The 23,441-nt window shown below is 44.2% G+C and overlaps 1 protein-coding gene across 1 annotated transcript; it reads right to left on the reverse strand.

The window, feature by feature from the left end:
- Positions 1-427: 427 nt before the first annotated feature.
- CPLX1 (complexin 1) lies at positions 428-23,359 on the reverse strand. Its single transcript, XM_085849024.1, has 3 exons — positions 23,156-23,359; positions 3,446-3,621; positions 428-2,833 (listed from the first exon to the last, which is right to left on the reverse strand). Exons 1-3 carry the CDS (start codon positions 23,184-23,186, stop codon positions 2,642-2,644), a joined length of 399 nt encoding a protein of 132 aa, XP_085705150.1. The 5' UTR covers positions 23,187-23,359; the 3' UTR covers positions 428-2,641.
- Between the last annotated feature and the right edge of the window lie 82 nt (positions 23,360-23,441).

Consider the following 23,441-nt stretch of genomic DNA (forward strand, 5'->3'; position numbering starts at 1 on the left):
ACAGACATTTTCCAAGCCTTTTTACCACTCACCAGGCGTGGGAATCGAACCTGCATGAGCGAGGGCAAGACAAAGTTTACCCATCGACAAGAGAGCTACTCGTACATGTGACATGTAAACTACACGAAGAGTGAGCAGAGTAAGGAGTTCAACAACAACAATCGAGCACGATCCTAATATTAGGCACCATCCATTTATCGTGCATGCAAAAATGGTGGAAGGTTTGACCATCCACCCTCCCCTCTTCAGTCGTCGTTCAACTGAACCAGTTCCCTCAATATTGGAGAGGAACCATTAGGAGACCCTAGGTGGAGCAATATTTACAGCAGAATAAGTTAAAAGTCACAAATCGCTCCCTGGATACCTTTTATGTGAATATATTATCAACAGAGGCCAAGTCCACTGGATTTATTTGTGGAAGACTTGACAGTGTTCAGACATTTATTTTGATGAAAACGTACAGAACAACACAACCATATAGAGAAACATGCAGGAAAAGAAAAACCGACATTTTGATTTAAAAAGTCCCTGAATCATCATCGGTGGCTACCACCCTGACAGCCTTCTCCAGCCATGGACTTAGATTTAAAGTTGTCAGCAGTTTAAACACATTAGTATGGCTTTCATACTTTGGAAGAATTCAGACAAATTACATATTATTGAGACTAGGTTTAGACATTAAAGAGTGAACAGACAAGTGTATACAAGAACATTTCTTTTTATATAAATGATGAGGAGGATTTGAGGCGCGTATATTCAAAAGCTCCACGTACTCTTTAGGTTTAAAGTTGCTTAAAAGCAGAGCGGGCACAAATGCGGACGAACACTTTAAAGCGGGACAAGACGGCAAGATGAGGAAGAAGAACACTTCAATTGTGTGATGCAAAACATTCAGTTGGACATGCTGCCTGCTCTGACTGTGGACTCGAAATCAAACGGTTTAAGTACCTCGGATAGGTTTCCCAAATGCCCCCGCTGCGTACCGGTGATACAATGGACTGCCATGGTCCTGTAGATCGATGTCTTCGTGAGGGTAACGGGCCGAATAATGCGCTCTGTTCGTCATACCGTGTACAAGGCGAATGGCTCTAGCTCAGACAAAAACCTTTGAAGAAACGGATCGACGAGCCTGCATACTGTCCAGTGGTTTTGTTTCACGTTTCCGCATCATAAGTGTAATGCAGTTTTGCCGAAATGCATGGTTTGTGTAGAACGATTGCTCAGATGTCATGGAGACGCGACAAAAACCACACAAACTCGTGAAAGCTTGACTGCGATCAAAATTCACAACAATCGCATCGACATTTCGCCGGATGTCTTCTGAGGAGTATCGCGTATGTGCACCGACGAGGACGGCCGATTTTAGCAGCAAAATAAATAAATAAAGAAGAACAAACGGGTCGTTCGACACCGATTAAAGTCTCGAATTGGCAGGCCACACTCGGTAACAATGTCAATCCGAATGCTTTGTCTGTTTGCAATACAAGGTCGGTGCAGCGATCAACTCCTGCGGCGGCAGGGTGAACTCGGACACCTTAGCAGGGTCGTGTTCTGCAACCATGTGCCGCGCAGGAGGTAAGGCCACCCCTCAACCTAAAGAAGAAAAATTTGAACTTGCACAAGATTCCTCTTAAATAGCAGCAAATGCTAAATAACTTATTACATGGTCTGCTTCACGGGCAGGAATGTAGAAAATACTTTTGTCATTTTGTCAAACTATCAAGTAATTAACAACTTAAAGCTACACAAACAGAAGTGACGGTTTAACGTTGTGTTTAAATTACTGGAAAAAGCTCCGATCCCAGCTCGTTTGCTTACGTTCAGACGAATGCTGCAGTGGGAGCTTCCTTGGAAAGTCGATTAAAGTCTAAAAAGCATCAACAAAGCCAATGTGGCTGAGCAGAGCAATAAAATGCAAGAGCATCGGGAGGTGAATGCGTCGGACGGATCGACATAGTGATCCCTCCCCACCCTAGACGTCCAGCTTATACGGACGACGTGGATCAGCATCCCGTTGGCTCAATTGAACCAACAGAGCGGTTAGCTATTCACGTGGCCTCCATTTAACCACACGTGAGATTCAGATTGTGTATGATGATGGAAAGAAAGGCAGAACGAGCTCAAATTTCAAAATGAATTAAACGATAATTCATTCACAAACAAGCTGCAGGTTCTCCCACCAGTGTATATGGCTCGAGGAGACGCACCCTCTTGTAGGTGCATCACAATGAGTACACGACAATCTCAACGACGTCGAGTGCCACGTGCGAGCGACTATCCGCCGAGACCAGGCCTCGCCACCAAACGTCAGGTGAGAAGAGCTAATTCGAGGGAACGGGTCACCGCAAACCTGGAGCAGAGCGTGAAATTGGAGAAGCCGGCAGAGAGTTGGGATGAGGGTCCTTTGGGTGCAGCAGTTTTGGAAGACTAAAGAGCACACGCTCTCTACCTTAAATATTTTGTCATTTCTTCCCAGATGTCGTAAGTGACGGAGAGTGGGGTGGGGAGGAGCAGGACTACATCATGAATGACCTTTTAGTGCGTATAACATTTAGATTCAAATGAGACTTGCAAAAGACTTACAACAGCAGTGAGACACACAAGAGAGGGTGTGGGACCGGAAGGTGGCTCAGGACCAAACCTATTTTTTGAAAATGTCCTGGAAGGGGCCTGGGAGGAACTTGATGACAGAATCGAGGATGTTCTCTTCCTCATCGTCATCTCCACAACCAGCAGGCACAGCTTTCTTGGGGCGCGTCAGGCTGCCTTCGCAAGGGACTTCCATTGCAGCATTAGCCTCTGCTTCCTGTTCCTCCTTCTTCTTGATGCCATACTGCAAGCAGTGAACAGCGCTGCGTCAGCCACAGGCACCCGCTGGGCACGATTGCCCATTACTGCTAGCCACGCAGCTGCGGGCAAGCATCGAATTTAAAACCATCGGAAATGCTTTCTTAGTAAGAGGTGACCATTCCGCGCTCGCAGAATCTTAACGATTTGGGGGTTTTAATACAATTTCAATTATCACAATCGGCACTACAGTCGAGCCCGAGCATCGGCGTCTCATCACCATTTCCAACGCGCCACCTGCATTTCTCACCTGAGAATGAGACTTCATAATCGGCATCATTTCGACTCATTTTAAAAACTACCGTCTACTCAACCAGTTCCCGCTTGCCCTCAATCTACAGATTTTCTCAGTAACCTCACTCAGTGGCCATTTCATCAAAATGCTTCATAATCAAAACTATTTCCAGGTAGCATAATACCTCCCCAGCCCCTTACCACATTCAATCTCAAACCTCTCGACATCTGAGGCTCATTCTTATTCACCATTTCCGTCGTACAAGGCAGCAGGAGGAAACAAACAGTGCGTACAAGATTACATTTCAAGTGGAACATGAAGTGAATCCTGTGCTACAAACCAAGGACGGCCATTTTCCCTGACCTTGTCACGGATGGACTGGCGCATCTTCTCACGCTCGGCCTCCATGCGTGCATACTTGGACTTGCGCTCCTCCTCCTGCTGCCGCAACGCTTCCTGCAACTCCTCTTTTTTCTTATCTGCTTCCGGATCTTTCTCTTCCTGCCCCCCGAGCATCTTTCCCATATCTTTTGTGGCTCCTTTTGAGGGGAGGAGAGAGTAGGTAGGAAAAGGCCTGTGAGTGGCAACAAAATCACATTTGAGCAGTGACCTGTAAAGGTCATATTTGGAACATCCTGGGGGGGAAGGGTCCAGCTGGAGGTGGGTTGTGAAGAGGGGGGGGGTAAGAAATGCCTCCACTGGACAGAATGACAAATAGTACAATGGTCTGTCACTAAAAAACCATCACAACTGTGAGAGACATTTTGGTTTCTGGCCATACCTTTTTAAAGAACTCAGACAAAGGAATCTTGGCAGGATCATACGATCAGATATCTCGATTGATCCCAATCGCAGAGGGATCAGGATCACCTTGAAACCCATTTTACCTTCCAGGTAGTCACTTTTGTATTTGGGTGCAAGAAAGCTATTTTGGCGTTCACAAGGACACAAGCACAGAGCTGTTCACCGAGATCACATCAGCGCAAACAATCCAACGAGAACATCCTCACCTTGTCAACGGAGTCTCATGCTAGTTCATTTGGCAATCTGCTCACTACCGAGCTGTCAGCCCCGAGTTCCAACTGCAGACGATTTAAAATCGAGTTAAAGAGACTTACTGGTGCGGGAAGTGGACGGAGTCTCATCTCAGACGTCGCAGTCCTTCAGACGGACACCGCCATCAAACATGTCCAAATAGAAACTTCACAAACAGTACATCCAGGGTCAGCTACTGGGCCAGTGTCCAACCCTCGTCCTCAGACCTTGGTAACTCCAACCCGAAAGAAAACGGTGTCTATCTTTGGGAAAAGTTCAAGAGAAATAAGAGCCTTCTTTAAGTATATTGCATTGAAACCCCTAAATAATATATTTCATTCTTTTGGTGCCAAATGTTCCACCAGTTTTCCTATTTCACGGTGTATAAATTAAGAGAACCGAACAATTAGTCATACTGCAGCAGATTAGCCCCCAGCCGTGGACACGACGGTGTATGAACACACTGGCACACCGAGGCAGTTGCCATTTCAATGTGGAAATTAACGAGTATTCAAGTCATCATAGTTCGACAAAAATAGCTCGTGATCGTGAGAATGTCAGCAGAGCACAGAGATAATATACAGCTTGGCCCTCTTGTTAAATCAGCCAAATTTGATCGCTCACAATCCGACCCAAGTTCATGTCCTTTGACGAAGATGAGTGCCATCGCAAAGCCGGATAACCAAGGAACGCACTCAGTCCCATCGAGCTCCGAGTACAGAACAATTTGTGCACATGGACATCGAGTCAATGTCAAGGTCTCATCTTCTTCTCCTCGACAGCAGCTCAGAAGAGCTCGAGGGGGAGAGGGCATGTCACAGATGGATGACCAAATTATGCGTCCACTTCTTCTCCAACCTTCAAGCCGTACTTCAATTTTCACATCGGTCTGAAGACGTCCGTGAAGACCACCTGTGTATTCATAAACTGCTCCATTTTGCATGAGATGCAATGTAAATATTAAAAAAAAGAGAGAGACTCATCATCTTCAGCATTTCCTTCCACTTGCGAAACCGCACACAACACCCATGCACTTACTACCAGGGCACGTGGAGACTGGGGATGGACGTGTCCGGCACGAAGACAGCGATCAAGGTCCGTAATGCAGAGGGACAGAGGCACGTCCACAATCATGAGAGCCCGTTGGATCAATAGATTGCAATCCTGGTGTAGAGCTGGCAGGCACACAGGCCCAGATATAAATGTACAGTGCACCCCTTTTATCTATATCTCATGATAGTAAAAAAAATCAACATCTCACCCGAGTAGTTCTCAAGTCACCTCTGTTTGGTGCACTCCAGGTCCCATCTCCCCCCCCCACCCCTCCCCCGGTGGAGCACGAGCCACTTTGGGAAAGTTGTATAATAAGTGATGCGACGGCGAACGGGCCCCATGGAGGATGCACATTTGAATTACCGTGCTTCGGTCTGGAATCCATACCATTATGTGAACATAAAAGTCATCCTTGAGGGGTTGAAAGCTTAGTAAACACTCTTGGTGCTGGAAAATAGTATCTCATGAGGTTTGTCTAATGTCGGAAAAGCATCCGGAACAAAGTGAATGCACGTCTCGCACGGAAAATAATATTAACAATAACAAAAATAACAGCACGAACAACAATAAGTAGTACCCTTTGCCCAGTAGAGTAAGAACGAGTCTTGTTAGATACTATTTAAAGTACGACAACAACCCACCACTCTATGTAAACATATATTCCACCGTGGTGGTGTTTATACGAGCTCAACAACACCACCAGCACCTCATTTTGTTCCGACACTTTGATAATCCAACTCCACCACGTTGATAGATAGTTTTTAAACCACCTTTCGGTGCATCCCAAATTACACAGCAAACAAGTTACACTACCACTCCCTTTGACAGCCGTTCAAAACAGACACCTAAACGACTCTCGTCCTTCTCCGCACTCATTTGAATCACGAACATTCGAGCAATGAGAATTATTCATTCAGACTTGATCATCTTCGATGTACAAACCACCTAAATCAATGTCTCACACCGGTGTTTGAGCACACACCTTGATGACCTTATGACACAAGGGGCACTTGGATGGAGACCCGTGGATTTCTCGACTCACCAACCGCTACTTATGATCCTAACATCTGTGAATCTATCAAAATAAATGGCGAACACAGCATCTGGACAGGGGAAGGAAAATGCACAAACTTGATGCGATCTCTTACTTTTTCCAATTACTCATTCATGAGAGTCTCAAACTCGGTGTTTGAAACTCTCAACATCCTTTGAGATGCTCAAATCTTGAAGATGGAAGCCATCATGCTCTCAAAGTTCGAAGGAAACATCTTGAGACGCACAAGTTTTAGGATACGAGAGGGATGAGGACTGTGGAACTGCCACTGAACTCAAAGCACCGATTGCTAAACATGGAGCGAGATGCACGGGCATCAATGTACACCTGCAAGTGCAATCCACGAGGCGGTCCTTTTCACATCCGAGAGGTTAGGGCATAAAAGGTTAGCACATAAAGCATCCATTCCGCAATGGTTGCCAGGGTGCAGGCTCCGCAGGGACTGGCTATAGCTCAAATTTAACGCACTTTAACTGACAGCAAAAAGTCAAATTACACCTTCTCTTCGGCCTCCTAGTATGTCAGTAGAATGCAGGACCACAGGGTGAGAAGGACCTGCAGAGGCTCGGCGATCTCTGGCAAGCGAGGCCAACCAGCTCTTGCCAAGTTTGGAGAACGTGATAGTTTTCACAAAGACGTCCAGAGAGAGGTTAAACTATTGAGGGCATTCACAACCACTTTAATATGGCCAAATCAGGTGATCCTGCATTTTCCTTTCCTTCCAGGTTGTGCGTGGGCATTGTCTAAGATACCATTAACACTCAGGCACAAATGCTCATCAAAGGCATAAATGGCCATTATGCTGAGGTTCTTGTCCAATAGCATATTTGCCATTTATCCATGTCATAATGTTTCAGTTGCTGCTCATTTCCATAATCATGACACAATCGATCGTTATTGTGACATCATTCACTAACACGCACACTTTCCCCTGACATGGTACCCACAACGTGTGCATTAGCAGTCGAGGCAAACAAAACCGCAACAGGGCAGCAGTCTTCCATTTGGGATGCAAGGTACAGGTTCCAGCGAGACAGACAAACTCGTCATAGACAGCCAGACAGACTTCCTCCGTTCAAGCGATCACATGTGCTCGGAAATCCAAAGACTGAACACCTTGTAGACGATGGTTATGCAGTGACGATCATTCGACGACGACATACTAACAAACCTTCACACCACATCAGGCTTTATCCACAAAAATGAATGTCAAGAGCAATTTCCAAAGGAAAACCAATTACAATGGAAGGCCTTCTTTTTTTTTTTCCCCCCCTTCCATTCCAATTCCTAATGCTAAATCTCCTTTAGAAATACCCATTAAACGCATTAAAAACCAAGGTGCCTTTGACAGGATCAAATACTTGAGTTAGAAGCATTTTTGACTCATTAATTAAAGGGCCTTTCAAGTCTGTCTCCACTGTTGCTTCTTACACCCAATCCCCTCCCCCCCTCCCTTCTCAAACACATCCCTCACTATCTTTGGGGTACATGTCCGTGACTGCTTGAATCTATCCATCTCTTTTCCCCGCCTACATATATCTCTCTCTTATCCCGTGACCAATGGCCTAGCTTCGAGCAAAGTGTGTCCCACAGATCCATAACTGGACTCAAAGCAGTGAGGACACTGCAATGCACCACATTGCTTTCATAGTTCACAGTAACACACAAATCCAGGATGTCCCCATCTGTTGTACCATTGCCAAGACGCATTGCGGATTCAAGGTCACAGCACGAAATGTTCACAAATTTAGATAAACAGCAATACCTCTTCCCTTCGGAACCAAAATTTTGTGTCAATACCCTCTCATTCAGGCAGGGATCAGTGGTTAAACCAATGTTTGATTCCATAAGGTTCAGGCATACAGGTTGTGGACCAAAAAAATGGAAAAAGAAAAATGGAAACACCTGGGTAAATGAGGGACAGCAAGCAACAGTTTCGACAAAAGGTGTGGCCCATGTGTGAATTAAGCAAATAGCATCCCAGTATGCTTAGGGTCATGTATAAAAATGCTGCACAGACCTGGTTGCCGATAATTATGGCTGACGTGGCTACAAAAGGAGACCTCCCCCCCCATGCCCCCATCCACAGAGCACGTGTGGTCGCTCAATGGTTTGATGAGTCTGACACTGATGTTATCCATATGTCATGGCCTTCTCAATCACCAGATCTGATCCCAATCGAGCATTTACGGGATACACTGGAATGACAACCAAGATAGCGTATACCACCTCCATCAAAACAGGTGTGAGTTGATTGGTGTCACATTTCTCCTGCAGAATTCCAGATGCTGGTGGGCTCCATGCCACAGTGCATACAGGCCGTACTCATGGCCCAACACCCAATAAGTGACTTTACATTGGCGTTTCCACTTTTTGTGACTACCTGTACATACATAAATGATAATTTTTTTTAAAATACTACAAACATGCAAAAAAGGGACTCTTCGAACATGTAATAGTTTTGTTGGTGTTGTTTGTGGAGTCGGTGTACTTTCTTCTATTGTTTTGAGAAGTATTACTGTCCGTGCAAAAGGTACTCTGTGTTGCCCCTTCCTCTCCCTCCTCCCACCCCACCCACTCCCACCCTCCTCCCACGAAGGTACCGGGTGTTGCTCGGGATCTAACGTAGTCCATTGAACATATTTTGACGTCATATTTTTGTTGTGGGATAATTTTTTTGGGGGATACCTTGTCGAGGCTCATATGAGAGCAAACACAACACACAGCAAAGGGGGTGGGAACGGGAAGGACAAAACAGTGGGGAACAGAACCTTGAGCGCTCTGTGGAAATATGGTGGGGATCAATTGCAGACAGAACAGGGGGGGGGGGGGCGAGACCGGAGAGGAGACAGCAGAAGACAGAAAGACCACCGACCTGCCTGCAGTGAGAGAGTGAGAGGCCCAAAGACTCAGCCTCATTTCGGGAGATGCCAATGATCCGAAATGCCTTGGTTTCCACAGCGTGAAGCCGAAAAAGGTGGGAGGCAGGAGCACCAGCCCAGAGGGCAGAGCAGTATTCCATCAGGCTGTGGACGAAAGCTTTTATATGGTCAGGAGCTCAGGTTGGCTGAGGAAGGACTGCACGACGGAGGATTCCCAGTCGGCGACTGGCTTTGGAGGCGAGGTTTGAAATGTGGCTTTCCCAGGAAAGATCATGGCAGATAGTGAGACACAAGCTTGAAAGAAAGGACTTCTTCCAAAGGATTCTTGAGAAAGTATATTGGGGGGTGGGGGGGGTGGGTTCCAAATAGTCCTTTTGGAAAGACATAGTGAGTGTGAGATTTGTCCAGATTGAAAGACATGTTCCACGTGTTGGACCAGTTTGTGATTTTTTCCCAGATCTGCAGTGAGTGAAGAAGCTGCTGCTTGCTGGTCTGAGGGATGGCAGATGGTACGGTAGAGGGTGGATTCATCAGCAAAGAGATAAAGAGGATTTTCCAGAGAGTCAGAGGGATCGTTTATAAAAATCAGAAAAAGAACAGGGCCCAGAACGCAACCTTGAGGAACTCCAGCCTGGACAGAAAGAGGGGATGAAAGAACTCCATTTAGGGCCACACGTTGACTGCGACAGGAGAGGAAGTCACGAGCCATGAGTGGAGATGGCCTTGGATCCCATAAGAAGAGAGTTTGGTGAGTAGGGCAGGGTGCCAGACCGTGTCAACAGCACCTGATATGGGTCTGATTTCATGTCTGGCATTCATTGTTGTGAGAGCAGAAGCAGCATATCCAGGGTAGAGAGTGGCCTGTATTGTGATGGAACAACATCAAAAGACGTCGTGATGGTAATCCAGAAGAGGGTTGTGGTGTCGTGTTGTGGCATCATAATATGGTGTCATTCCTTCCTTGTTTGGTTGTTGTTTCTGAGATTTCATCCCTCAATGTTTTTACAAATTTTATTTTTGAATGTTTTTTTTTTGTACTTTGTTTTTGAGGGAGAATATATAAAAGAGTTAATAAAGAATGTGAAATACACGTAAACGGATCAGTGACATAGTTTACAGACATCAATGCGTATTGGTGGCAGGATTTGCATTCCGGCCACCGTAAAAACATTCATTCCACAAAACATTCTCGAAGCATAAAAAAAATCGAAAAACCCACTCCGTGGGAGTACCTCCTGTGCAGCTTCCCTTCACAGGGCAGCTGACCGGATGATGGGATTGGGGCAAAGCCTTCGGGACCACCAATCTTTGATGAAAGGAGGGAAAGCACGGGGTAACATTCCCGGGTCAGATTGCGGTAGAGTGGTGCTGAGGTGTCGTCCACCAGACGGCAGTCTCCTTGGGTTAACCTGAGGCGGTCCCTTCGGGTGGGTGCCTGGAATGTCCTCACCCAAAGAGAGGATGATCACCTGTCTGTTATCATCTGAGCTCAAGCATTTGGACATCGTTCTTGCAGCACTCTCTGAGGTTTGGAGATTGGATTGTGGCGAGATCATGGTGGGTGGTTACACCTACTATTGGTTTGGTTGCTCTGATGGTTACCATGCCCAACTAGTTGTTGTGGCTGTGTCCAATAAAGTGACTCCAATGATACTTGAGGTAACACCGGTCAATGAGCGTATTGTAGAGACTAAGGTTTCGCCACTCCTTGTAGTGGGGCAACTTAGTTAAATATAGCATAACAATTGTTCATTTTGTGAGGAAAGCACCAAATTTGGCACACCAGTAGCCTATCATCTTATGACCAGATTTGGATATTGGGCCATATCAAATTCAGCCACTGATGGCTGTGGCAGCCATTTTCCACTGCCATCAAAAAATTTGAGATGGCCCAATATCCAAATCTGTTCATAATACGATAGGCTACTGGTGTGCCAAATTTGGTGCTTTCCTCACAAAATGCACAATTGTTATGCTAAGTTGCCCCACTATTGGGTGTCATTCCCCTGGTCTCTGTTTATGCTCCGACTGAGGCGAGTGATCTCAACATGAAGGACGCATTCTATGCCATGCTCGAGTCTGTGGTTGATCAGTGCCCCAGACGAGATACACTTCTAGTCTTGGGGGATTTCATTGCATCGACTGGAACTGATAGGGATGGTTATGAGACGTGTGTTGGTCCCCATGGGTCTGGAACTGAGAACCAGAATAGCACTAAGTTCCTTGACTTTGCAAGAAGTCTTGGACTTAGGGTGGCTGGTTCATGGTTTCAGCGTCCACAAGCTCATCACTGGACTTGGTATTCCAACGCTGGTGGTGTGGCAAAGGAGATTGACCATGTCCTCGTTGATGGTCGCTGGAGGATGATCCAGAACTGCAGGGTCTACCGGAGTGCTCAGTTCCTCAATAATGACCACTAGCTTGTTGTAGCAACTCTTGCATCTTAAATCCAGGAAAGGGTACCATCCCAGCCTAGGCTAGATCTTGGCAAGCTCAAGGAAGAGAGAGTAGCTGAAGAGTTGGCGAACAGGCGGAGTGGAGATTTGGGGGGTCTGGGTGCTTTGGGAGATCATGAAGAGTTGTGGAGTGCCTTCAAGACTGCCATCCTTGATGTTGCTGGTGGATGTCTTGGAACTCACCGTCGGGTGAAGAATAATGTTGTCTCAAGGGACATTGGATACCATTAACCAGAGTCACAGGACCAGGCTGAATGGCAGAGCTGAGCTGTTCAGGGAGCTGAGGCGTAAAACTGTACGTGCACTAAGGGTGGACAAGGAGGCCTATGTGCGAGGAATCTGTGAGGGGGAAAGAGCATCACCTGTGGTCAAGTGATTCTTGTCCTGCTTTAAGGGGAATTCGCGCATTGCGTTCATCCAAGCCCATCCCTCGGTGTACTACAGTTGGAGCAGAGGGTGGTAGGCTCCAATGTGTCTTTGACAGACGAGTCCAAAGTGAAGGCCTGCTGGGGCAGTTACTTTGAGTAGTTGTACCAGACTGATCCACCAGCTGTCGAGTTGGATGTCAGGGGTGTTACAATCACTGTTGCTGACCCTCCAATCAACTGTGGTCCACCTTCGTTTGTGGAAACAGGCTGCGGTGAACCGGATGAAATGGGGTAAAGCTCCAGGGACATGTGGCATCAATGCTGAACTTCTCAAGGCTGGTGGAAATGCTGCACTCGTGTAGTTGCATGCAGTTTTGTGCTCTGCCTGGAACACAGACATCATCCCAACTGATTGGAAGAGGGGCCTTGTTGTCCCTCTCTGGAAAGGGAAGGGTGATCGCCAAGACAGCAACAATGACCGAGGAGTAATGCTGCACTCAGTGCTGGGCAAGGTCTTTGCTCGGATAATTCTTGATCGGGTTCACCACCATCTGCTTGAGCACCATCGTCCAGAGCAGTCAGGATTTACACCAAAGAGGTCAATGATTGACCGTATCCTTGCTCTTGGGGTCCTCACCGAACGCACACAAGAGTTTCGGCAGGGGGTGCTTGCAACCTCTGTTGATCTCTGTAAAGCGTTTGATGCAGTGAATCGGTATGCCCTCTGGAGGATTCTTGGTCTTCGTGGGGTGCCACCAAAACGGATCAATCTGATGTCTGAACTATACTCTGGCAATCAGAGTGCTGTGAGATGTGGTGGTACCATCTCTGACTTATTTCCAGTTGTTGCTAGAGTTTCTCAGGGGTGTGGACTGGCCCCCACACTTTTCAGCACTTGTATGGACTGGATTCTGGGGAGGATGTCGGAGAGATCAAGCTGCACCGCATCGTTTGGGAATGTCAAGATCTCAGACCTTAATTTCGCAGATGATGCAGTCATCTTTGCGGAGACTTTAGATATCCATTTGGGGGCCCTTGAGGTGCTGAATGAGGAGTCGGAGCCGCTGGGATTATGTGTTTCCTGGGTGAAAGCTAAGATCCAGGCTTTCAATGACATCTTGGATGCTGCTGTCCTGTCTGTGTCTGTTTGTGGTGAGGATGTTGAGGTCCTGGAGAGATTCACTTACCTTGGCAGTGATATTCATGTCTCTGCTGGCTGTGAGTCAGAAGTCAACAGCAGTGTGACCACTCCTCATTTTCATAAATGCCAAGGTGAGCCAATGAAAAAAGCCAAGAATTCACAAGGTTTTGTAAAAGCGATGATAATAGAAAACCGATATGCCAAGAAAACCTATAGAAAACCAAGATGCCAAGGTGAACAATGAATATCCAAGATCTTGTGAAAAAAAGCCAAGGAGTGGTCAGCACTGGTCAACAGACGTCTGGGTCGGGCCTGGGGAGTCATGGAGTCACTGGATCATGGGGTGGGGCACTGCTGGTACCTATGCGGGAGGGTGAAAGTCCGAGTATTCAGGTCCTTAATGCTTCCAGTCTTGCTCTATGGATGTGAGACTTGGACTCTGACCAGGGATCTGAGACGGAGACTTGATTCCTTTGGTACCAGGTCTCTTCAGAGAATCATTGGCTCTCGCTCGTCAGACTTTGTGTCCAACGAGGGTTGCTGAGAGAGACAAATAAGATTTGTTACCTGCATAGTCCGTGAGTGTCAGCTGCAGCTGTATGGACATGTGGCTCGTTTTCCTAATGCTGATCCTGCTCACCAGATTCTCTCAGCGAGGGAGTCTCGTGAATGGAGGAGGATAATGGGCTGACCATATACCTCATGGTTGCAGCAGGTTGATCGGCATCTCAAGGAAATGGGGTTGGGCCAGGCATCTGCCTGGGGGATGGGCAGACGGAGGCCCCTGGAGTACTGGCGGAAAGTGGACGCAGCGACGCGCTGCTCTGGCGCATGGGCAGACGGAGGCCCCTGGAGTACCGGCGGAAAGTGGATGCAGCGACGCGCTGCTCTGGCGCATGCTCCCATACCTGACCTGAACTGTGTGTATCACCCACTGGAGCCACATCGTTTTTCTTGGAGGGCTCGAAGATGGCCGTGCCTGGGATCACAATTAATGGATCATGCATTTTAGAGCTTCCCATCAGTTGGTGTCACAATTTCTGTTTTTCGACTTCTTTTGAAGGTAATTATAAATATTTTATCACATTAATTAGCAAATTTAATACGCTTAATGTTTTATACATTTTGTTATTTTGGATTGAGCCCATCGATTATATTAAATTGCTTTGAGATCCCTTTCAGTTGGTTTTGGATATGTATCGCTTTTGGAATGGTTCTGTCCATTCCCTCCCCTGGCATGTTTTGGTTGAGTCCACATTTACCTTCTTTTCATAACAAAATGCTTAATGTTTTATATATTTTGTTATTTTGGTATGGATTAAATCCATCTGTTTTATTAAATTTTTGTACACCGCTCCTTCCCAATTTCATATCCAGGCGATGCACTACGTCATCACCGGGCACTGAAGGAAAGGAGTACTCAGTTTTCACTCCGTTTTCTTGTTTGTTTCTTGCAAAATCGAAGATTTTTCAAGTATATTGGTAAGTCGATTTTGTTATTCTGTCTGTCTGTCGCATACAGGTCACAATTTTAAACTGATCCTCACAAAACTTCACCACATGGAAGAGTTTGTCATAAGGAAGAAGCCGTTTGTTTTTGAGGTCAAAAGTTCAACAACTTCCGTGAGATTTCTGAAATCCTCAATTTTCATCTGATTGACTTGAAATTTGAAGAGGATTTGCATATTTGGTCATTGAATTTAACCACTAATTAATGTTGAGGTCAAATTTGTTTTTTTTGGATTTTGCATCGTGCTCTGCGCGACGGCGTCTTGTTTTCTTGTTTGTCCGGGCAATATCTCAGCCATCCATTGAGCTTCGAAGCTGAAATTTGGGGACAAAAGTGAAGATGTTCTTTGGCAAAACTTATTTATTTTTTGATTAATCAATTAATTGATTCATAATTTATTTTATTTCTCATCCTGGCAATATCTCAGGCATATTTTGAGCAAGGAAGCTGATAATTGGACATGACTGTGACAAAGTGATTTGGCTTTTGAGTATTTTTGATTTATTAATTAATCAATTGTTTAAATTTTAGATTAATTACTTAATTTTCAAAAAGTTAGATTCAGATGAAAGTGGTGGTTTCGGTATGTCATTCGATTGAGAAATTATTTATTTTATGATTATTTTTTTAAAATCTTATTTATTTTGCAATTAATCAACTAATTATTGTACACTGCTCCCTCCCAATTCTGACTGTGTGCTGCAAGGCAGCATCGCCAGGTGCCATAGGGGGGAAGAGAAAGAGAGGAGATCGAGGAGGGAAGAGAAAGAGAGAGGAGATCGAGGGGGAAAGAGAAAGAGAAAGAAAAAGAGAGAGGAGATCGAGGGGGAAAGAGAAAGAGAAAGAAAAAGAGAGAGGAGATCGAGGGGGAAAGAGAAAGAGAGAGGTGATCGAGGGGGAAAGAGAAAGAGAGAGGAGATCCAGGGGGAAAGAGAAAGAGAGAGGAGATCGAGGGGGAAAGAGAAAGAGAGAGGAGATCGAGGGGGAAAGAGAAAGAGAGAGGAGATCGAGGGGGAAAGAGAAAGAGAGAGGAGATCGAGGGGGAAAGAGAAAGAGAGAGGAGATCGAGGGGGAAAGAGAAAGAGAGAGGAGATCGAGGGGGAAAGAGAAAGAGAGAGGAGATCGAGGGGGAAAGAGAAAGAGAGAGGAGATCGAGAGGGAGAGAGAAAGAGAGGAGATCGAGGGGAAAAGAGAAAGAGAGAGGAGATCGAGGGGGAAAGAGAAAGAGAGAGGAGATCGAGGGGGAAAGAGAAAGAGAGAGGACATTGAGGGGAAAAGAGAAAGAGAGAGGAGATAGAGGGGGGGGGGGAGAGAAAGAGAGTGGAGATAGAGGGGGAAAAGAGCGAGGAGGGGAAGTGAGGAAGGAGGGAGAGGAAGGGAAGGCAGACATGTGGTGGGGTGTTAATTACTATTCAAACCGTCTCATCAAAATGATTCTGAATAGAATAACAGTGAAGATTGAAACAAAATAATGTCTGAAATCCATTTTGGACCGGTTGGCGGTCAAACTATAAATACCCATCGGGACACAGCCGGAGACAAAGTCTGTCCGGACATAAACACCGCCAAGATACGTTCAGAGACAAACACTGACCGGACGTAAATACTGCCCAGACACCTCCGGAGCCAAGCTGTTTGGAGACAAACACCGCCCGGAGAAAAACTCCCGTCCAGACACATATGGAGATACGTATCTGGAGACAAACTCCCATCCAGACATAAACACGTCTGGAGCCAAGCTGTCCAGAGACAAACTCCCGTCCAGATAAACACTGCCCAGACACAAACTCCCATTCGGACACGTCCAGAGATCAATGCCATCCGGAAACGTCCAGAGAGAAACCCCCACCCGGATATAGCTACTGCCCAGACACATGTGGAGATAACCATCGTTCAGACATAATGACTGTCTGGATACGTCCAGAGACAGAGAGAATATTTTATTTTTTGTGAACACACACGAGCGCGCACGCATGCACGCACACACGCCGATATCGGCAATTTTTCGGGAATCGGCAGGTTGGAGTCAGTTGGATTACTGACTGCAATACTTACTGAATACGACCCAGAAACCTTGAGTAGATTTCACCGAAAAACTACGTTACATTTATATTGACGTTTCAAGGATATGATCACAAACATTATTCTTTATAAACAGCTGCGTGAGATGGGTGGAAAAAAAATTGTACACATTAATATGGCAAACGGCTCAGAAATCGGGCGTTATCAAATATATTTTGCTTTGAAACTCAGAGAGAAACAATTATCCTTTGTAAAGCAAATCCAATAACCAAATGCTTGAGAAACAAACAGTCACGAGGGCAAAGGAAAACCTGAAAGAATCTCCAGAAGATACGGGATGAAACTTTGCCACCACGACACCCGTAACAGGCATGGCATGTCCACACACCCATGGAGAGTCCGTACACATCCAAATCAACCCATATGTACCACGTCCATGTGTGCTGTATACGTATCTCTACGTTGGAGTAACTGTTGACTGCACATCCCGATCAGGACACGAACTGTATTGTACAGATTGGAGAGTGGCTTAAGCACTCGAGCACTCCAACAGAACACCTGGTTTGGCAAACGATTACTGACTGCCGTGATAAAACTATGCACCCGGAAATGCCCGTGCAATGTCTGAATTGGACACATCAACACTTTTTGGGGGAGTCGGAACTGCTGATACTTTCAAATCTGGAGCTTACATTTTGTAATTTTGGTTAGTTTCAGAGATTCTCTTGGTTATTCATGTACGCAAATGAAATAAAGCCATGAATGCTGGCGTCTCCAGGTGTTTATAAGCACTGCAATACACCCAGCAATTCATAGTTATGATGAACAGGCATTTGATAATACGAGTGAAGAAAGTGGGGAAAAAATTAAAATAACAAATAAAAAAAAACTTTATCGTAAAGAAATCGTTGCGGCCTGTTCCAAATCAGGCTTCCTGTTGTCATAGAATAATAAATGTTAGTCTTGGAACCGCTACATGTCTTCTTCAATCCCAAAAATATGAACTTTTATAACGGGCATCTTTATAATTAAACCTACACAAATGTTTGCTCCATGTAAATTGATTGTTCACTTTCCAACAAAGGATATTGACTATTAGCTTTCCAACTGCACCATTTTTATTATTCTATGACAGCAGGAATGGCTTCATGAAAGCTCGAAGTTCAGCTTCTTCTTCACGTCTGAATGGACGGACGCATCTGCTTTTAGTAATAGTAACACCGCTTTCCTCTGGGAACAAAAAAAAAAATGTCAACACCCACTCTCACCAGTAGGTGTCAGTGGTTAAACTGCATGTACTATTCTCCGCATACACGTGAAAATTGCAAGTCATCTCCGCATTCTCGACGGGGCAGTGGGAGGGGGTGGGTTGGGATTGAGGGGGGCAGGAATTATTTTCTGTTTGCCAAACACCAAGAAAGTGAAACTATATTACCCCAAGCACGTTTGAAAAAAATTTGGTGCAGGCCCATCCATTTTTTATTTTATAACTATCACACATACATACATGTCTCAAATTTAGTACGCACATGTCTTAATTTAGTATAAAATTTAGTATGCACAGGTCTTTATTTAGTATCAAATTTAGTATGCATGTGTCTTTATTGAGTATCAAATGTAGTATGCACATGTCTTAATTTAGTATCAAATTTAGCATGTACATGTCTTAATTCAGTATCAAATTTAGTATGCACATGTCTTAATTTAGTATCAAATTTAGTATGCACGTCTTGATTTAGTATCAATTTTTTTTGTGGTATTGCTGAACCTCACTGTGTGATCGGAGACAGAGAGGGGGTGGGGGTGTGGAGATCAATATTGGGTGATTGAAAATGGCAAATCAAACCATCAGTTAGTGAGGGCACTGCAGGAAATGGCAAAGCACCACATTCAAATAATTAAAAACCAAACAAACAAAAAAGATAATAACGAGAATAATAAAATAAAAATAATGAAAGGTCTTAAATACAAACGATACACAAAATATAATAGAATACACACGTACAATGATAAAACTACTAAATAGAACACACACTTACGATGATTACACTACTAAATAGAGTACACACGAACAGAAATAAAACTACTAAATAGAACACACACGTACAATGATAAAACTACTAAATAGAACACGCACATACAATAATAAAACTACTAAATAGAACACACACGTACAATGATAAAACTAATAAATAGAACACACACTTACGATGATAAAACTAATAAATAGAACACACACGTACAATGATAAAACTAATAAACAGAACACACGTGCAGTATTAAAACTACTGAATAGAACACACATGTACAATGATAAAACTACTAAATAGAGTACACGTACAGTAATAGAACTACTAAATAGAACACACACTTATAATCGTAAAACTACTAAATAGAGTACACACGTACAGTAATAAAACTACTAAATAGAGTACACGTACAGTAATAGAACTACTACATAGAACACACATTTACAATCGTAAAACTACGAAATAGAGTACACACGTACAGTTATAAAACTACTAAATAGAGTACACACGTACAGTAATAAAATTACTAAATAGAACACACCTACAATGATAAAACTACTAAATAGAGTACACACGTACAGTAATAAAACTACGAAATAGAGTACACACGTACAGTAATAAAACTACTAAATAGAACACACACGTACAGTAATATAACTATGAAATAGAACACACACTTACAATGATAAAACGACAAAATAGAGTACACATGGACAATGATAAAACTACTAAATAGAGTACACACGTACAGTGATAAAACTAATAAATAGAGTACACGTACAGTAATAGAACTACTAAATAGAACACACACTTACAATCGTAAAACTACTAAATAGAGTACACACGTACAGTAATAAAACTACTAAATAGAGTACACGTACAGTAATAGAACTACTAAATAGAACACACACTTACAATCGTAAAACTACTAAATAGAGTACACACGTACAGTAATAAAACTACTAAATAGAGTACACGTACAGTAATAGAACTACGAAATAGAACACACACTTACAATCGTAAAACTACTAAATAGAGTACACACGTACAGTTATAAAACTACTAAATAGAGTACACACGTACAGTAATAAAATTACTAAATAGAACACACTTACGATGATAAAACTACTAAATAGAGTACACACGTACAGTAATAAAACTACAAAATAGAGTACACACGTACAGTAATAAAACTACTAAATAGAACACACACGTACAGTAATATAACTACGAAATAGAACACACACTTACAATGATAAAACGACAAAATAGAGTACACATGGACAATGATAAAACTACTAAATAGAGTACACACGTACAGTGATAAAACTAATAAATAGAGTACACGTACAGTAATAGAACTACTAAATAGAACACACACTTACAATCGTAAAACTACTAAATAGAGTACACACGTACAGTAATAAAACTACTAAATAGAGTACACGTACAGTAATAGAACTACTAAATAGAACACACACTTACAATGGTAAAACTACTAAATAGAGTACACACGTACAGTAATAAAACTACTAAATAGAGTACACGTACAGTAATAGAACTACGAAATAGAACACACACTTACAATCGTAAAACTACTAAATAGAGTACACACGTACAGTTATAAAACTACTAAATAGAGTACACACGTACAGTAATAAAATTACTAAATAGAACACACTTACTATGATAAAACTACTAAATAGAGTACACACGTACAGTAATAAAACTACTAAATAGAACACACACGTACAGTAATACAACTACGAAATAGAACACACACTTACAATGATAAAACGACAAAATAGAGTACACATGGACAATGATAAAACTACTAAATAGAGTACACACGTACAGTGATAAAACTAATAAATAGAGTACACACGTACAGTAATAAAACTACTAAATAGAGTACACATGTACAGCAATAAAATTACTAAATAGAACACACACAATGAGAAAACTACTAAATAGAGTACACGTACAGTAATAAAACTACTAAATAGAGTACACATGTACAGTAATAAAACTACTAAATAGAACACACTTACAAAGATAAAACTACTAAATAGAGTACACACGTACAGTAATAAAACTACTAAATAGAACACACGTACAATGATAAAATTTAGTCATCATCGCAAATGAGCCCAGCTTAAGGCCCTGTCACACCTTGACGATTTAGCCAACGTATGCCTGATGTGTGCAAAATTGGGCTAAAACGCTGGCACATGTCAAATATGTTATGGGTAAGTTTGTATACATTAAGAGCAAGCTGGCATACGTCGTAGTACGCTAGAAAACGTTGAAGTTCGCCGAGCTGTTAGACAAATTTTCCATGCTTGAAATTTCCCGACTCACACGTTCCGCATAATGCTGGCCATAAGTTGAAGGCACGTTACGTGATCGTTGACACACGTCACTTGTAAGTCACTCATAAGTCGAAACACGTCGAGGTAATGTTTAGCGTACCCGAAATTTATTTCTAACCTATGAGTAACGTGTTGTAGGCACGTTACGCGATCGTTGACACACGTTACTTGTAAGGTACTCATAAGTCGAAACACGTCAATGTAATGGTTAGCGTCAGTGTTCCAGACTCCCTGGTTTTTTTTTATTTTTTTTTTCTTCGGTATGACGGTCATGTTGACACTTCGATTTCTAGTGCGTTTATAATATAACATAATTAAAAGGCTGCTGCTCAACGATTTAAATCATAACCATCATACCGAAGAAAAAGAAATGAATAAAAAAAAACAGGGAGTCTGGAACACTGACGCTAACCATTACCTTGACGCGTTTCGACTTATGAGTAACGTATGTCGACGTGTATCAACGATCGCGTAGCGTGCCTACAACTTATGCCAGCGTATGCGGAATGTGTGTCATACGTCGAGTACGATGAGAAATTTTCAACATGCTGAAAATTTCTCGACGTACAGTGACGTATGCCAGCATATTACGACGTATACCAGCGTGCTCTTAACGTAGAAAAAAACTTACCCAAAGCGTATTCGACGTGTGCCAGCTTGGTTGGGCAAATTTTTCATACGTCGGCATACGCTGGCTAAAACCTCAAGGTGTGACAGCGGCTTCACACTTCGATGTCTAGTGCGGTTATGATTTGAATCGTCGAGCCGCAGCCGAATAATAGCCTACGCCACGTGATTGTCGGCGATACGCTGCCGCGTGCTATGCATAAGTTAGACGATCGTTGGGCATATGTTGTGAACGCCGAAAACACGCTCAGCATTCGTTGGTATAAGTTATCTATATATGATTAAAACGTTCTGTGTACGTTATTAATACGTTATGCATACGTCCAACACGTTATTATACGCCCAAAAATTAAAAAAAAAACATCAATAGTTCAGCGTACGCCAGCGTTTTACATATATTTTGATACGTTGCCATACGCTAGCTAAAACGTCAAGGTGTGAGAGTGGCTTAAAGGTGGCTTGTCCCATCTTTGGAGACGTCATTCCATCAGCTCAAACCACCGAGATACATCCGCACATGCTAGGCACCAGCACAACCATCAGCACCACCACCACAATCACAAGCATCACTACCACTGTTACCACTACCAGAGGAAAACGTAACCAAATCATTTGAAAGGTTTGGTGTGAAAATTTTAACGCACAAATTGAACGAACACGAGGTGTGTGCAGATCATCGAAGGTCGTTGCCGGTCTGAGTCCGGAACTGGACCATGATATGCTGAATGTAACACGCGAGAAGCGGATACTTTAAACCAAGCTGAAGTTATACTGGATCAATGGTTGGCGTCAAGGAAGAGGTAACTGGAGGGGGAGAGAAGGGAAGGGGGGGGGGAGCCTGAGAGGGGAGGTCAAAGAGATGGATGCTAATGGTGATGATGTGCTGGAATGCTGGGAACGAACAACACCAAGTACATTAGGAATGAGCACCATCAGTGCACGCGCGAGCGGACCGCAGGGGAGGGGGGGGGGGAGATAAAGGGGAGGAGGGGATCTATGGTGCAGCACCAAAAACCGACCACACATTAAAAACCGCTCGGGGGGGGGGGGAGGGGGTCTATGGTGCAGAACCAAAAACCGACCACACATTAAAAACCGCTCGGTATCCCAAGTACCCAGTAAGCGTGGAGCGCCGACTGGGAGTGGGAATGAAACCGAGGAATGACAAACACATGACATGTCGTTATGGTTCGTGTGAAATGGGAAGGATTACTAAAACGTGTGAATACGGCCGCAACGGCCGTGGATCGCCGGCACTACGGTCTTTCAGCACGACAACTGTACGAATGAATTCACTGTAATTACGGTCCGGAGATCAGGGAGGGGTCAACCTTGGAGGTCGACGTACGCTCACGTGACCTCCCCGACTCCCCTCCTAATCAACAAAACAAAGCCATCAAAAGCCGCCCATCACTCACATCTCCTCCTCCCACTACCACTACCACTACTGCACCAGGGGGTTTGGGGAGGAGGGGGCCGGGGTGGTGCTGTTCTTCCCATAGATCGCACGCTGATGCACTCACCGCCGAGAGCCTGTTTCATCACGAAATCCATGGTGTCGGCTCGAGATTCCTTCCTGGATTATCGCTCCTTTTGCTTGTGCTGTCAATCCGAGTGAAGATCGAGACGCGAAGTGCGTCCGCCAGAGAAAAAAGCGCTAAAGGACGAGTGGAGGCCCCCCCGAGCCACGGTTGTTTTACTTCCGGCCAAGGAGAGTCAGCCAATCGGAGTAAAGCGGCTGCTTGCCACGCCCTCTAGGGGGCGGAGAATTAAATGGAGAGGTCTGGCCACGCCCACTAGGGGCGGAGA

The sequence above is a fragment of the Eptatretus burgeri genome, chromosome 12 (genome assembly GCF_056783735.1).
Source record: "Eptatretus burgeri isolate ZD-2024b chromosome 12, Ebu_testis_v1, whole genome shotgun sequence".
NCBI lineage: Eukaryota > Metazoa > Chordata > Myxini > Myxiniformes > Myxinidae > Eptatretus > Eptatretus burgeri.

Coding starts and splice junctions, on each gene's coding strand:
- CPLX1 (XM_085849024.1), bottom strand. CDS start 23,186: ATGGATTTCGTGATGAAACAGGCTCTCGGCG. Junction 3,622..23,155: donor GATGAAACAGGCTCTCGGCG/GTGAGTGCATCA, acceptor TCCCCTCAAAAG/GAGCCACAAAAGATATGGGA. Junction 2,834..3,445: donor GCCAGTCCATCCGTGACAAG/GTCAGGGAAAAT, acceptor CACTGCTTGCAG/TATGGCATCAAGAAGAAGGA.